Source organism: Pteropus alecto, unplaced genomic scaffold, assembly GCF_000325575.1.
Source record: "Pteropus alecto unplaced genomic scaffold, ASM32557v1 scaffold40, whole genome shotgun sequence".
In the NCBI taxonomy this organism is placed as follows: Eukaryota; Metazoa; Chordata; class Mammalia; order Chiroptera; family Pteropodidae; genus Pteropus; species Pteropus alecto.
In genome coordinates, this window is record NW_006431919.1 from 2,175,200 (window position 1) to 2,187,794 (window position 12,595).

At 50.6% G+C, this 12,595-nt stretch overlaps 1 protein-coding gene across 3 annotated transcripts in view; it reads left to right on the forward strand.

The window, feature by feature from the left end:
* Positions 1-12,431, forward strand: part of NDST1 (N-deacetylase and N-sulfotransferase 1) — a 53,194-nt gene extending 40,763 nt beyond the window's left edge. For all 3 annotated transcript variants that reach the window (XM_025043012.1, XM_025043011.1, XM_006906405.3), the window contains 9 exons: positions 509-637; positions 1,404-1,586; positions 2,442-2,538; positions 3,734-3,857; positions 5,733-5,907; positions 7,796-7,966; positions 8,628-8,737; positions 10,429-10,531; positions 11,331-12,431. In XM_025043012.1, coding sequence (XP_024898780.1) covers positions 509-637; positions 1,404-1,586; positions 2,442-2,538; positions 3,734-3,857; positions 5,733-5,907; positions 7,796-7,966; positions 8,628-8,737; positions 10,429-10,531; positions 11,331-11,450 — 1,212 coding nt within the window. In that variant the 3' untranslated portion in view covers positions 11,451-12,431. The remainder of the gene's footprint in view (positions 1-508; positions 638-1,403; positions 1,587-2,441; positions 2,539-3,733; positions 3,858-5,732; positions 5,908-7,795; positions 7,967-8,627; positions 8,738-10,428; positions 10,532-11,330) is intronic.
* Positions 12,432-12,595: the final 164 nt, after the last annotated feature.

Below are 12,595 nucleotides of genomic sequence, written 5' to 3' on the forward strand. Positions count from 1 at the left end.
ACTCACCAAATTTCTCAGTACCAGGCACTCGTATTAACTCCAGAATGAGGTGGTGACAAGGCAGGCAAGTTCTCTGCTCTCTGGAAGCCCCTGGGGGGAGACAGATAATTAGCAGTTAAACCAGTGCGTGACCAAGAGTGCCACCAGGCAGGGTCTCATGCTGCAAGAGGAGTTGCAGAGTGTGGCTGAGGGAGCTGCTCTAGAGACGGTCAGGACCCTCGCTGGGCACAGAGCCCGAGTCTCCAGAAACATTCTCACTCACCCACCTCTGCTACTTTTGGGTCTGCTTACCTCGTACAGAGAATAGCAGTGAAGTTTTGTAAAATAGCCAGGGCCGGTGGGCCTGCCTGGGGGAACGTCTCAGGCTGTAGAAAGTCTTTGAGGGAGAAGACACCCATGGGGTCACACAGGAGGCTGCCTTCCCGATAAGACACCAGGCCATTGTGAGGGTCTTTTCAGCACCAGCCATGCCTGGAGACGCCACGGCTCCTCTCTCCCCCACCCCCAGGTCCTCCCGCGGCAGACCTGCGGCCTCTTCACGCACACCATCTTCTATAACGAGTACCCTGGTGGCTCCAGCGAGCTGGACAAGATCATCAATGGGGGCGAGCTCTTCCTCACCGTACTCCTCAATCCTGTGAGTGCTCCACAGCCCTCACCTGGGGGGGAGGAGGGGCAGCCAGACGGCCTGCGTGTCACGAGGCAGTCCTCCCTGGGCCTGGGAGCGAATGGGTAAGAGCACGTATGAGGGCCGGGAATCGGGAGACCTACGCTCCAGCCCTGGCTCTGTTCCTGCTCTGCTGCATGACCCTGGGTGGAGTGACTGAGCTGTCTTTTTTTCCTTTCCATTATCTCGAACTTCAATACAATAGTGTTAGCATTTTTTTGTCCATGTTCTCTTTCCAGTCTTTGTGTGTGTATGAATATATATTAATAGACATAGTAAACTATTAACATACTTAACTATGTATATTTAAACTATTCATCTGAGCTTTCTGCAACTTTCCTTATCTGTAAAATGGAGACATTCCTGTTTTAATCATATCTTGATGATATAAAACAGATAGCAGGTTGTGGTGTTATTTAGCTTTATGGGATAACCGAGTACTCCTCATCTTCCATGCACCCACCTCCCCCGCAAAAACATACAACAGAGCACCCAAATAACTGCAGTAGGTCTGCTTCCCACTTCAAAGCTGTTATAGTTGGTGATCACTCAGACCTGCACCCACCTGGCTGTGCCCAGCCCAAAGTCACAGCGAGTTTTTCGGTGGCCCTGGTGAACCTAGGACTGGTCACTGAGTGGCCCGGCGAGCTGAAGCAAGACCCAAGGGTCAGAAGTGGGGTGAAGGTGGCTCGGAGGCTAACCAGCCCCTGCCTCCCGCCTCCCTCCCCTGGAGCAGATCAGTATCTTCATGACACACCTGTCCAACTACGGGAATGACCGCCTAGGCCTGTACACCTTCAAGCACCTGGTGCGCTTCCTGCATTCCTGGACCAGCCTCCGGCTGCAGACACTGCCCCCTGTGCAGCTGGCCCAGAAGTACTTCCAGATTTTCTCTGAGGAGAAAGATCCACTCTGGCAGGTGGGTGAGGAGGTGGGGGCCTAGGGGCCTTGTTGCAGGGATGGAATGCCTCTGACTCACAGGCACATGCTCCAACCATGGGCTCCAGGGCTCAGCACTCACAGCCTCAGAGTCTCTCTCAAGTGGAAACTCAGGTGCACACTTGCTCACCCGTGTGGGCACACTTGTTCTTGTGTGCACATGTGTACACACCTCCCACACTGACCTATGGGCATTCACTCTCATACACAGCCTCTGAGAAAAACCTCGGTACAAACCGTAAGTGAACAAGGTGTAGATGAAGTGTAGAAAGCAGCTGGCCTGGTGACTCTTAGAGAGTCTTTATGCCCTTCTCATGCCAGTGGGCCTTGAACCATGGGAAAGGAGGCTGATGGCAGGGTTTTGGGGGACATTTCTTAGGAAAGTTTACTGCCGGAACTGTCAGAAACTGGAAGCAGAAGGTAGAATTGATGGCAAGTCTCATAGTTCAAACCAGAGGTCAACAAACCATGGCTCATGGCCTATAGTCTGTTTTTATAAATAAAGTTTTATTGAAATCCAGCCATGCTCAATCTTGTATGTACGGCCTGTGCCTGTGTAGCCTATAGTCTGTTTTTATAAAGTTTTATTGAAACCAAGCCATGCTCAATCTTGTATGTACGGCCTGTGCCTGCTTTCAAGCTACAACAGCAGAGTTGAGTAGCTGTGACAGAGACCAGATAGTACCCAAGCAGCCCAGTGTCCCGAGGTGGGGATGTGACAAGGGCACATGTAGTAAAGCCTTCCAGGGCGGTAAGAGCCACGTTTCCATGTGCAATGGGAGTCCATCCACTGGGTTCTCCGGCCCCCCTAACATCCTTTCCAATTTTGTTTTAGGACCCCTGCGAGGACAAACGCCACAAAGACATCTGGTCCAAGGAGAAGACGTGTGACCGCTTCCCGAAGCTCCTCATCATTGGCCCCCAGAAAACAGGCAGGTCTCTCCACTCCTGACCAGCCTTCCCTACCACCTACTATCTCAGCCACAGAATTCTGGGGACCGCTTTGCCCTGGTCCCACTCCCTAATAATCTGCTCCTCTTTCCAGGAAGTAGGAGTAAATTCGGGGCGGACATGAATTGCCTCTCAGTGTGGAGGTGGGAACTAAGTGGAGGGTGGGCATGGAGTTCTTTGATCTGTCCTGAACCAGAGCCGGAGGGAGCTCTCCCTGTGCCCTCCTAGGGGTCTCTGAGTTTAGGGAGTGAAGTCCAGGTCAGCCGCTCTGCAAGTCTGAACAGTGCCAGGCAAAACGATTCAGTGCAAAGAGAACTGCGACCAGTTAGTCATGTCTGCCAGAGCTGCAGAAGGAAGCGGCGACACGGTTGCTAAGTGTTTGCCGTGCACACTCTGTGAGGCGTGAATGAGTACTCCCATTTTACAGGGAAAAAAATGAGGCTTAGAGAAGGTAAATGACTTTCTTTAACATATTTAGTTAGGAAATGGCAGATCCAGGTCCCGAACCCTGGTCACTGTGACAGCAAAACTTACATTCTGAATCACCAAACTCCATAGTCTCCTTCTCCGCCAGACCTCTCATTGTAGCGTATTAACTGCAGACTCACACGCAAGGAAGGCATGAACTCTCTGAAAGAGGAGGGCGTAGGTCCTGTGCTGTCAACTAGGAGAGGGATGAGCACTCAAAAGAGGCGGATTTCTCAGGCTTTCAAGAATTTCACATCAACAGATGAGGGTCTGGAGCTCCCTTTTCTCTGAGCTCCTCCCGAGTGTCAGAGCAGACAGAGGCCCAGAGCTGGAAGGGCGCAGCAGAAACTTATCTGGTTCTAGAGTTCTAAGGAGACAGTAATCAGATGGGTGTGGCAGCTGGAGTACAGCGGTGAGAAGGATTCTGAGGCCAAGTCCTTGTTTAGTGTTGAAGAATGCTACAATGGATGAGTAATGTCTGCCGTGGGTACAGGAGTTGGGGTGCTCACGTCCATGCCATGTATTTGCCACCCTGAGTTTACTATAGTTCCTTTATGGTGTAGATGTGGAAACTAAGCCCCAGAGAAGGGAAAGGCCTTAAGGATCTCGCAGTGAGAAATGGAGACCTAGGACTAGCACCCAGGATTTCAGACTCCATCTTGGTGTTGGGAGCTGGGCCCTGGTCTGAGCCGCTTTCTGTCACCGCAGGCACCACGGCCCTCTACCTGTTCCTGGGCATGCACCCGGACCTCAGCAGCAACTACCCCAGCTCAGAGACCTTTGAGGAGATCCAGTTTTTTAACGGCCACAACTATCACAAAGGCATCGACTGGTGAGTGAGCCTTTCTGTCCACAGCGGGACAGGAAGCCCATCATGGAGCCTGCCCAAAAGGAGGCCAGCTGCGGCCACAGCAGGAAGCAGCTGGTGCTTGTTCACACTCAGCTAAAGTTCCTGTAAACAGGGACAAAGCACGATGACCCTGGTGTCATGGTTCTGGAGCCTTGTCACAGATGGGACACTTTGAACCCTTGTATTATTGCCTGGGGTCAGAGGCTGCTGGAAGTCAGAGTCCAGCCTCTCCCTTGCTTGCACAGAAACATTCTGAGTCCCAGAGGAGGGCAGGGACTCACCTGAGGTCCCAAGAGCTGGGGACAGAGCGGGGGCTAAAATCCAAGTGTTCTGACCCAAGAGTTGGCCCTTCTCACTGTGTTTGGCTGACCATGGGACAGGAGGCATCCTCATGGGCCCTTCAGAGGTGTCTTGCTGGCCTTCAGGGAGTCATCTGGAGAGGTGGTTGACAATGTAGCTCCCACCAGAACCTGTCACCAGAGGTTACCTCAGGGTGTGGGGGCTGAGTGGGGATGGTTTTACGCTCAGATTTTTCAATTTGCATCTTTCTCTACTATTTGTCTTTTCTAACCTTATATATGTATTAATTACTCTTGTTTATTATCCTTATGTCAGTGGTTTACCTGGGTGGAGAAATTACGGAGATACTTCTGTTTTTTGGCATTTTTCTGTGTGTATTTTTTTTCCTCTCTCTTTCGTCTGTCTATTGCTCTCTGTCTGATGTCCAACTACTCACCTTCCTCCCTCCCCGTCTTTCTGTCTGTAGCTCTAATATGTTCATAACCTCTTATTTAAAACCCATTGTAGCAGACGTATCATGGGAAGTCAGCATTTTTCAGATCGCAGAGAGATAATGTGCTGTGACATCACATATTTAGCAACACCCTTCAGCAGGGTCTGGGGCAGCACCCCATTAGCAAATACATCAATATGTCTGCAGCAAAGTATGTGCATATTTACACTAAGTAAGATTAATAAGTCAGGTTTCGTTGCCAAGTGACTTTGCAACAAACTTAAGGAAAAAGCTTCTGTTTTCAGAGCTTTCTTGATTTAGGTATTACAATGGATTATGTACAGACAGATGCATTTTATAAAGAAAATTCAGAAAGATGAGAGGGAGAAAGAGAGAGAGAGAGCAATTCCTCAGCCCCATCCCCAAGATTTTGATTTTGTAGGTGGGTGTAGGGTGGCTGCAGGAATCTCACAAGCCCCCACGTAGCACTGATAAAGGGATCCTTGGGGCCATCCTGGAGAACCCCTGTCTCACAGGATAGAGTCGGGATTCTAAGCTTTAACTAGGGTGGGCCACGTGGGCTTTTGTTCTCACGGACCCCCGAAGTTATACCTCTATTTTGTATAAGTAGGTGCCTCTGGGGGTGTCTGGAGTGTTTTCTGAGGAGTCTTCAACCTAGAGGTGGTCCCAAAGGACTGGGGTGGCTGGTCACTGGCAGTCAGATATGGGAGGACCCGCTGGAAAGCTGTCAGGCCGCTCGGAGTCCCAGATCGCCCCCTGGAGGCAGTGAGAGTTAGGGCCCGGTCGGTTTCACTCCTGGAACATCCTTTTAGGATGGAAAGACACAACCCCCTTCCCATGCCCTGCAACTCATAAGTCTTCAGCTCCTCCTGACCCCATGTGTTCTCCCTGAAAAGGGATGAATTCCGAAAAGGGAGACTGCCAAGAAGCCATTTTTCTAGAATCGCTGCCAGAAACGAGTCCTTGTTTGGCTGGGAACAAACAATCTACCTTGCTTGCTCTTGGAAGTTCTACCCCCAGCAATCCTTGCCCTCTTGTGCTGCATCCGTCAAGCCCTTCTTCATGAGTCTTGCCTGTGAGCCCCCTCTCTGGGCTTCCTGCAGGTACATGGAGTTCTTCCCCATCCCCTCCAACACCACCTCCGACTTCTACTTTGAGAAAAGCGCCAACTACTTTGACTCAGAAGTGGCGCCCCGGCGGGCAGCCTCCCTGTTGCCCAAGGCCAAGGTCCTGACCATCCTCATCAACCCTGCAGACCGGGCCTATTCCTGGTACCAGGTGAGCTGGGCTGGGCAGGGCCCTGGGTGGGGATATGGGGCTCTGTTTGCCATTCAGCTACTCACTCATTCATTTAAAAAATATCTGCTAACCACCTATTATGTGCCAGCCCCCGGGATGTGGTGGTGGGTAAGAATAGAGATCCAGCTCCACAGCCCTTTTAGCCCAATGGAGGAGACAGGCAGAAATCCATGGTTAATCCCAGCCAACAGCTACTTGCCCACCCTCCTAGCTTTGTCTGGGGTCCAGCCTCTTTCTGACACCAATAAGCGGTGGAGGCTAGTTTCACTTTGACAAAGCCTAGATTTGGTGAACAGTGACCTGGCCTGATACTAACTGCAGCACTGGGTGGGGTGGCAGGCAGTAGGCATTCAGAGAAGGGCAAGACACAAGACCCGCCATTCTTAGTGGAGGATGCAAATGCCTGATCAGATAAGGAAGTTACCTGGACTGCATCCATGCCAGAGAGAGCACGACTCCTAGTCCTTACTTGATTATGTAAGAACTAGAGCTTTCTTTAATTTTGATGACCTGACTTAATTTCTTCTGAGCACCATTCCTCTGGGCTTACAGGAAAGCTTATGCTCAGGCCTCTTCGGGGGTTCCCTCCTTTGCCTGCCACATGCGAGGGTGTCTACAAGCCTGTCCAAGAAGGCCTCCCCAGGCCACTTTTGGCTGCTCCCTGACCCTCTCTGAGCCTATTCACCCAGGTGCCTCTCGGGGCCTCATTGTGTCCACGGTGCTGGCATGGGACAGGGTACAGACCCTCTTTGCTCTCTAGTCCCCAAACCTTTCCCCTCCCTGAGCCGTAGGTGAGCCTTCGTGGGCGTGTGGGGGCTGATGAGCCTTACCCCTGGTCGGCAGGTTCCTGATCTCCGGACCGTGGGAATTCTGCAGATGTCCACAGCCTGGGGCATTGTTTCAGGTGTTTCAAACTGGTGTTTTCTCCTTTCCAATTCTTTCCCAATCCTGTCTTAGTCTGCTCAGGCTGCCATAACGAATATCATAGACTGGGTGACTTAAACAACAGATGTTTCTCACAGCTCTGGATGGTAGAAGTTCAAGGTCAAGGTACGACCCATGTGGTTCCTGGTGAGAGCGCTCTTCCAGCCTCCTCACTGTGTCCTCACACCGCAGAGAGGGAGAGACGGAGTGTGCTCTCTGGTGTCTCTTCTCACAAAGATGCTGATCCCATCACAAGGGCCCACCCTCATGACCCCATTACCTCGCAAAGACCCCATCTCGAATATCATTTCGAGGGTTAGGGCTTCAACATATGAATTCGAAGGAGGGGACAAACGTTCAGTCTATGCCTCCTGATTTCTATCAAGGAGAAATTCTTAATTTGGCGCAAATGGCATTGAAGTCCTTTCTAACACCGCTAAGCTCTTTTTAACAGAGAGGGTACAAGTTTTGGGTTCAGGGCCTGTAGGAGACGTTTGTATCTGGCGTGTGAGAATATTGCTTTATTTTGATTATATTTATGAACAGCTACCTTCTATATGTGACAGCTGTTCTGGTTTTCCATTTATGAAGATGGTAGTTTTATTTTGCAATAATTTTCTGCGAATAAGAAAGATGGGTCAACATAAAGAACAGTGTGCCGACACTGACTCATGCAGGAGGATTGCGGGTATTGCAGAAATCACAGAAAGGGTGTACAGGTGACCAGCATTTGGAAACTCTGATCTAGTCCAACTCACGTCTTGCAAAGATGAGGACACTGGGCTCAGAGGGGTCAGCAACTTCCCTGAGATTGGACAATGATGTGAGACAGAGCCAGGAGTTTGGACCCAGGATTCCTGATTCCAGCCCAGGGTCTTCTGGCCACCTCATGGCTGCTGTTCCACTGCTGACTGACATGCTAACCCTCTCCCCCTGCCCACAGCACCAGCGAGCCCACGATGACCCAGTGGCCTTGAAGTACACTTTCCACGAGGTGATCACAGCTGGGTCCGATGCCTCCTTGAAGCTGCGTGCCCTCCAGAACCGCTGCCTGGTCCCAGGCTGGTACGCCACCCACATAGAGCGCTGGCTCAGCGCCTTTCACGCCAACCAGGTAGCTGCCTGTCCTTGACCCTTGGGAGGGCAATCACAGTACTACTGGCTTGCTGTAGTTAGCAGAGTCTCAAAATCTCTTTCACCAGTCTTAGGGCTGTGAATGCCATCAATGGCCAGTTAGACCTTTGGGTTCTTCAAAGGTTTTGATCTTGTTTATCCCAGTGCTGATGTATGAGAATTCCCCAAGCCCTTATTCCATCACAACAGGCCCTGTATCCCTAAGGGGACCCAGAAAACTCTGGGGTCGGTCTCTGGGAGGGGAGATTGTCGGTAGTGGTGGAGCGAGAGCCTGATTGGAGAGGTAGGCGGGGCCAGATCACACAAGGAGTTTTAGGAAGACTTGGAGGATTTAGGCGGTGGAGTGACATGTGGGCCGGAAGCTTGGGGAGAGGCCAGAGAGGGATATTGTAGAGATAGGAGAAGTAGGCAGGGTTTGATGATAGCTTAAACTCTGGAAAAGGATGACGTCAGTCAGAGGAAGCTGGCAGAGAGCAGGGCGTTAGACTGCAGAGGACTGAGGTTTGGGGACACCTGCCATTCGAATGTGGAGGAGGAGGAAGCAGATTCCAGTTTGTAACCATGGCTCCTGAACCAGAACTTGGGGGCCACTGGAGTGAAAATAGGTTCAGATCACCCTTCTCCCTTTTCTTTTTTTATAGATTCTGGTCTTGGATGGCAAACTGCTACGAACAGAACCTGCCAAAGTGATGGACACAGTGCAAAAGTTCCTTGGGGTGACCAACACCATTGACTACCACAAAACTCTGGCGTGAGTGTGGCCTTGGCCTTTCACCAGAGGGGTTTCCTGAGCAGGCACCTGGGCCAGAAAGCCAAAAGCTTGAATGGTTATGGGAGAGACACAGGTTTATTAGCGTCAGCTGGTCTGATAAAGTATGCATGTCCCTGATGGCAGTTTAGCAGAAAAGATAATATTAATATGACTTGAGTCATATTTGTAAAGGTATCAACTCAAGAAAAAGGGAGGTGAATCTGTTCTACTCTGGTCAGTTCCACCCCCGGAATGTTCTTTCCATTCTGAGCTGAACACTTTCAGAGTGTTTTAGTCCAATAATGAGCAGCCCCAACTTACACAAGGATTTCTTAGCATTAGATTATAACTTAAATATAATCTCAGAAAAAGGAAACTACAAATATTGTCGATGCTAATGGTCCCACTCCCTTGGGACCCAGTGCTAGTGCACTGAGAATGCCGTCCCAGAAGAGTAGGTTCCAGCCTGTGTTGCAGGGGCTCAGGGCTGGGTAAAGGCTATCTCCCAGTGCTGTGTCACAGACAGGTGACACACTCAGCTGGATGAGGGGGTCTCAAGAGGAGGAAGAATAAAGCCACCTTCCTCGGTTACCTTCTTGGGAAAGTCTTGCAGCAAGAATGTTCCCTTTTCACTATCTTGGAAGTTGAAGGTGGGAAAGGGAAGTCAGTCCTTCACTTTGAGACAGAAAGGAGCAGCAGCTGAGGGTGTGGGCTGTGGCATCAGAAATGCCTGGGTTAGGAGCCCAGAGCCATGACTTCTTTAGCTGTATTAACTTAGACAAATATCTCAGCTCCTTCAAGTCTCGTTTTCCTCATCTGTAAGTTGAGGATAAAGGTAATAATTCCTGTCTCCCAAGAGTCACGGTGTTGAATGAAAGCGTACATGTGGAGCTTTTAGCTCAATGCCTGGCATGTACTGATGCTTAATAAAGGTAGCTGCTGGAATCGTCATCGTCATCTATGCCTTCCCAGTGGCCCAGTCAGAAACCCCTATTTCCCTCACCTGCCAAATGTGAATTTTGTGTTTTTGCTGTCCTCATGCCCAAGAATCTCCTAATGGTTCCTGATCTGGGGCTGAATTCTGATGCCAACATCCCTTCTCTGCCTGTGACACCCTCAGATCTCATTGCCCGAAAATGCCCTTGAAGGCTCACGAAATCAGTCTTGCTCTGTCATTTCTGAAATTTACTCCAAAAACCAAAACTTTCCAATGATGGACATGCTTTAAGTGCAAGGGCAGACATTGCATTTCTTGATAAAAATACAATTTATTAAAAAACAAAAGAACTTTACTAAACTATTGCCCCCTATTGGGTTCTTGGGTAAAAAAAAATATTGCTCACCCTGGAGCTGGAGAATGCTTGGAAGAGGTTTCCTGAAACCGTGAGGGTTGCTTTAGGGTTGCTGCAGAAACTTGGGCTGCCAGCCAGGAGAAGAGGAGGCTCAGAGCATGTGAGCTGCCCTCTGCTGCAAAGAAGGGGCAGGCGGGTTTAGTGGAGCCCAGGGACAAAACGTGGGCCGAGAGATGCAAATATCAGCCCCGCACAATCTGTGAGTTTGAGTGTGCACAGGGGACTGGATTCTATAGTTTCCTAGGCTCTGCCATTCCTGGGGTCTACGAACATTGCCTTACAGTGGGATGGAGGTGGGCTGGGCCAGCTCCCATCCACAGGCTTTCCCCACCTCCACAGGTTTGATCCAAAGAAAGGATTTTGGTGCCAACTGCTTGAAGGAGGAAAAACCAAGTGTCTGGGCAAAAGCAAAGGCCGGAAATACCCAGAGATGGACTTGGATGTAAGTGGTGGGGACACTGCCTGCGGCAGCTGGATACAGGAGGGAGCTTTCTCTCCCCTTTACCTTATACTCAGCATGTCAATGACCTTGATACTTTTTGGATGGTGTTTTGAAGAGGAGGAAATGCGGGCTGGGATATGGTGGGTCAGAACTGACTTAGTCCAAGAGTATTTACTACCTTCTGCTGAGGGCTGAATGCTGTGGGGCTTTGAGGATGGGTCAGACATGTTCTTTGCCTTCAAAGAGCTCCTAGTCTAGGAGGGAAACAAGTCACACAAACCAATCAGTAGAATACAAGGCAGGAAGTGCTCCGTAAAGTAGGAGAGGTGCACACAAGTGCCATGGGAATTCAGAATAAGGAGATGCCACTTGAAGCTGGGAGGAAAGAGATTTCTCAAAGGAGGGGAGAGGCCTCTGGAGTTGGGTCTGGAAGGGGCGGTACGTTTAGACCTATGCCATGGAAGGGTGAGGCGTTCTTGTAGGAGAGAATGGACAAAGGGTATAGAGCAAAGGCTGCGCACTGTGACTCTTGTCATTTTGCCTTTTCCCATTCACCTCTGGTTTTGATTAATTCTCTCTCTTTTCTCTCTATCACGAGAATTTTGACCTTGTGTGCTATATTGGGTACTCCTGCTATAAAGAAGTTTTCTTTTGGAGGCTACCATTATGAAGAAGACTGTGCATAGATAATAGGCGTATGGGAATATGGGATGGCGCCAACAGAATGGTGGTTTTAAAGAGGAGGGGTCACTCTTGAGTCAGCACATCACCGAGGTCTGAGCTTTCCTTCCCGTTACAGTCCCGTGCCTTCCTGAAGGACTATTACCGGGACCACAACATCGAGCTTTCCAAGCTGCTGTACAAGATGGGCCAGACACTGCCCACCTGGCTGCGGGAGGACCTCCAGAACACCAGGTAGCCGTGGCCACCACAGCCAGACTGAATGTTCGTGACAGCGGGGATGCCCCGCCACACGCTGAGCCAGACTGACCTGCAGAATGGGAAGCTGGGCCCGGGCTGGCCAAGCACTTATGAGCAATACTCTGCCGAGGCCCGGGTAGGGCCAGGAGAAGAGCCCAGGCAGGTCCACAAGCGCCTCAGAGCATCCAATGCTGGGTCTGTGGCCTCTAGGACCTCCGTAGCCACCAGAGGTCCATTCCATTCACAGCCTTTCATGGGGAGGCCACTTCTTGGTAGGAGGGAGTCCATGAGACTCTTTCTGTCCCTCACTGTGTTCTACCAACCACGCCCTCTCCTTCACCCCAGCATTCCCTGCCCCAGCAGGGTATCTCCTCAGTATTAGCTGCCGTATTCTCCCTGTGCTCCAGACAGCAAGCGAGGAGCCCAGCTGGGCCTTTTGCCAAACCAGGGGGAGAGACTGGACATTGCCCTGACTGTTTTGAGCCAGGCCCTTCAGAGGGGTCAGCTGGGTACCCAGAGTCGGTCACTAGGCTGGATATGAGGGTCGCACCTCGAGAGGACTCTGAGCTTCCACATGCATTCTAGTTAACACCTTCACATCTCACCTTCCCTTTCTGGGGAAAGAATCGCTGGTTCCTACGGTGTCCACCCAGTCCTCAAGGCCTCCTCCAGGGCCCTGGGGCACTGCCATGCCATTTGGACCCAGAGACCCGGGCCTCAATCTCACCCCGTGTTTTCACCCCGGGATATGACATGTGTGGTATTTCCTGTGGTAAAGACTGAGGCGGTTCAGAAGTCTGCCAGTATACATGTTCCAGTGTATATACGTTGTCCCCATGCCCACCCAGCCTTGGCCCCTGGCAGACACTGGGCAGAGCTGGTGACACTGCCATCTACGGCTTTGCCCCAGCAACCTGTGGCCGAGGGCTCCTAGAGACCCCGTTAACCTCCCCAATACTAAAAAGCTAAAGTATTTTAATATTTTGGTTTTTTTCTTGGTGCCAGAGTTTATACCCTGGGTCCTGGGGTTGCACTGTGTTATATATATATATACATATATATATATCATTTGAATGTATGCATTCAGGAGTCACAGAGAGTAGGTTTAAATCTAGCTTCATTCATCCCCATTAATATATATGA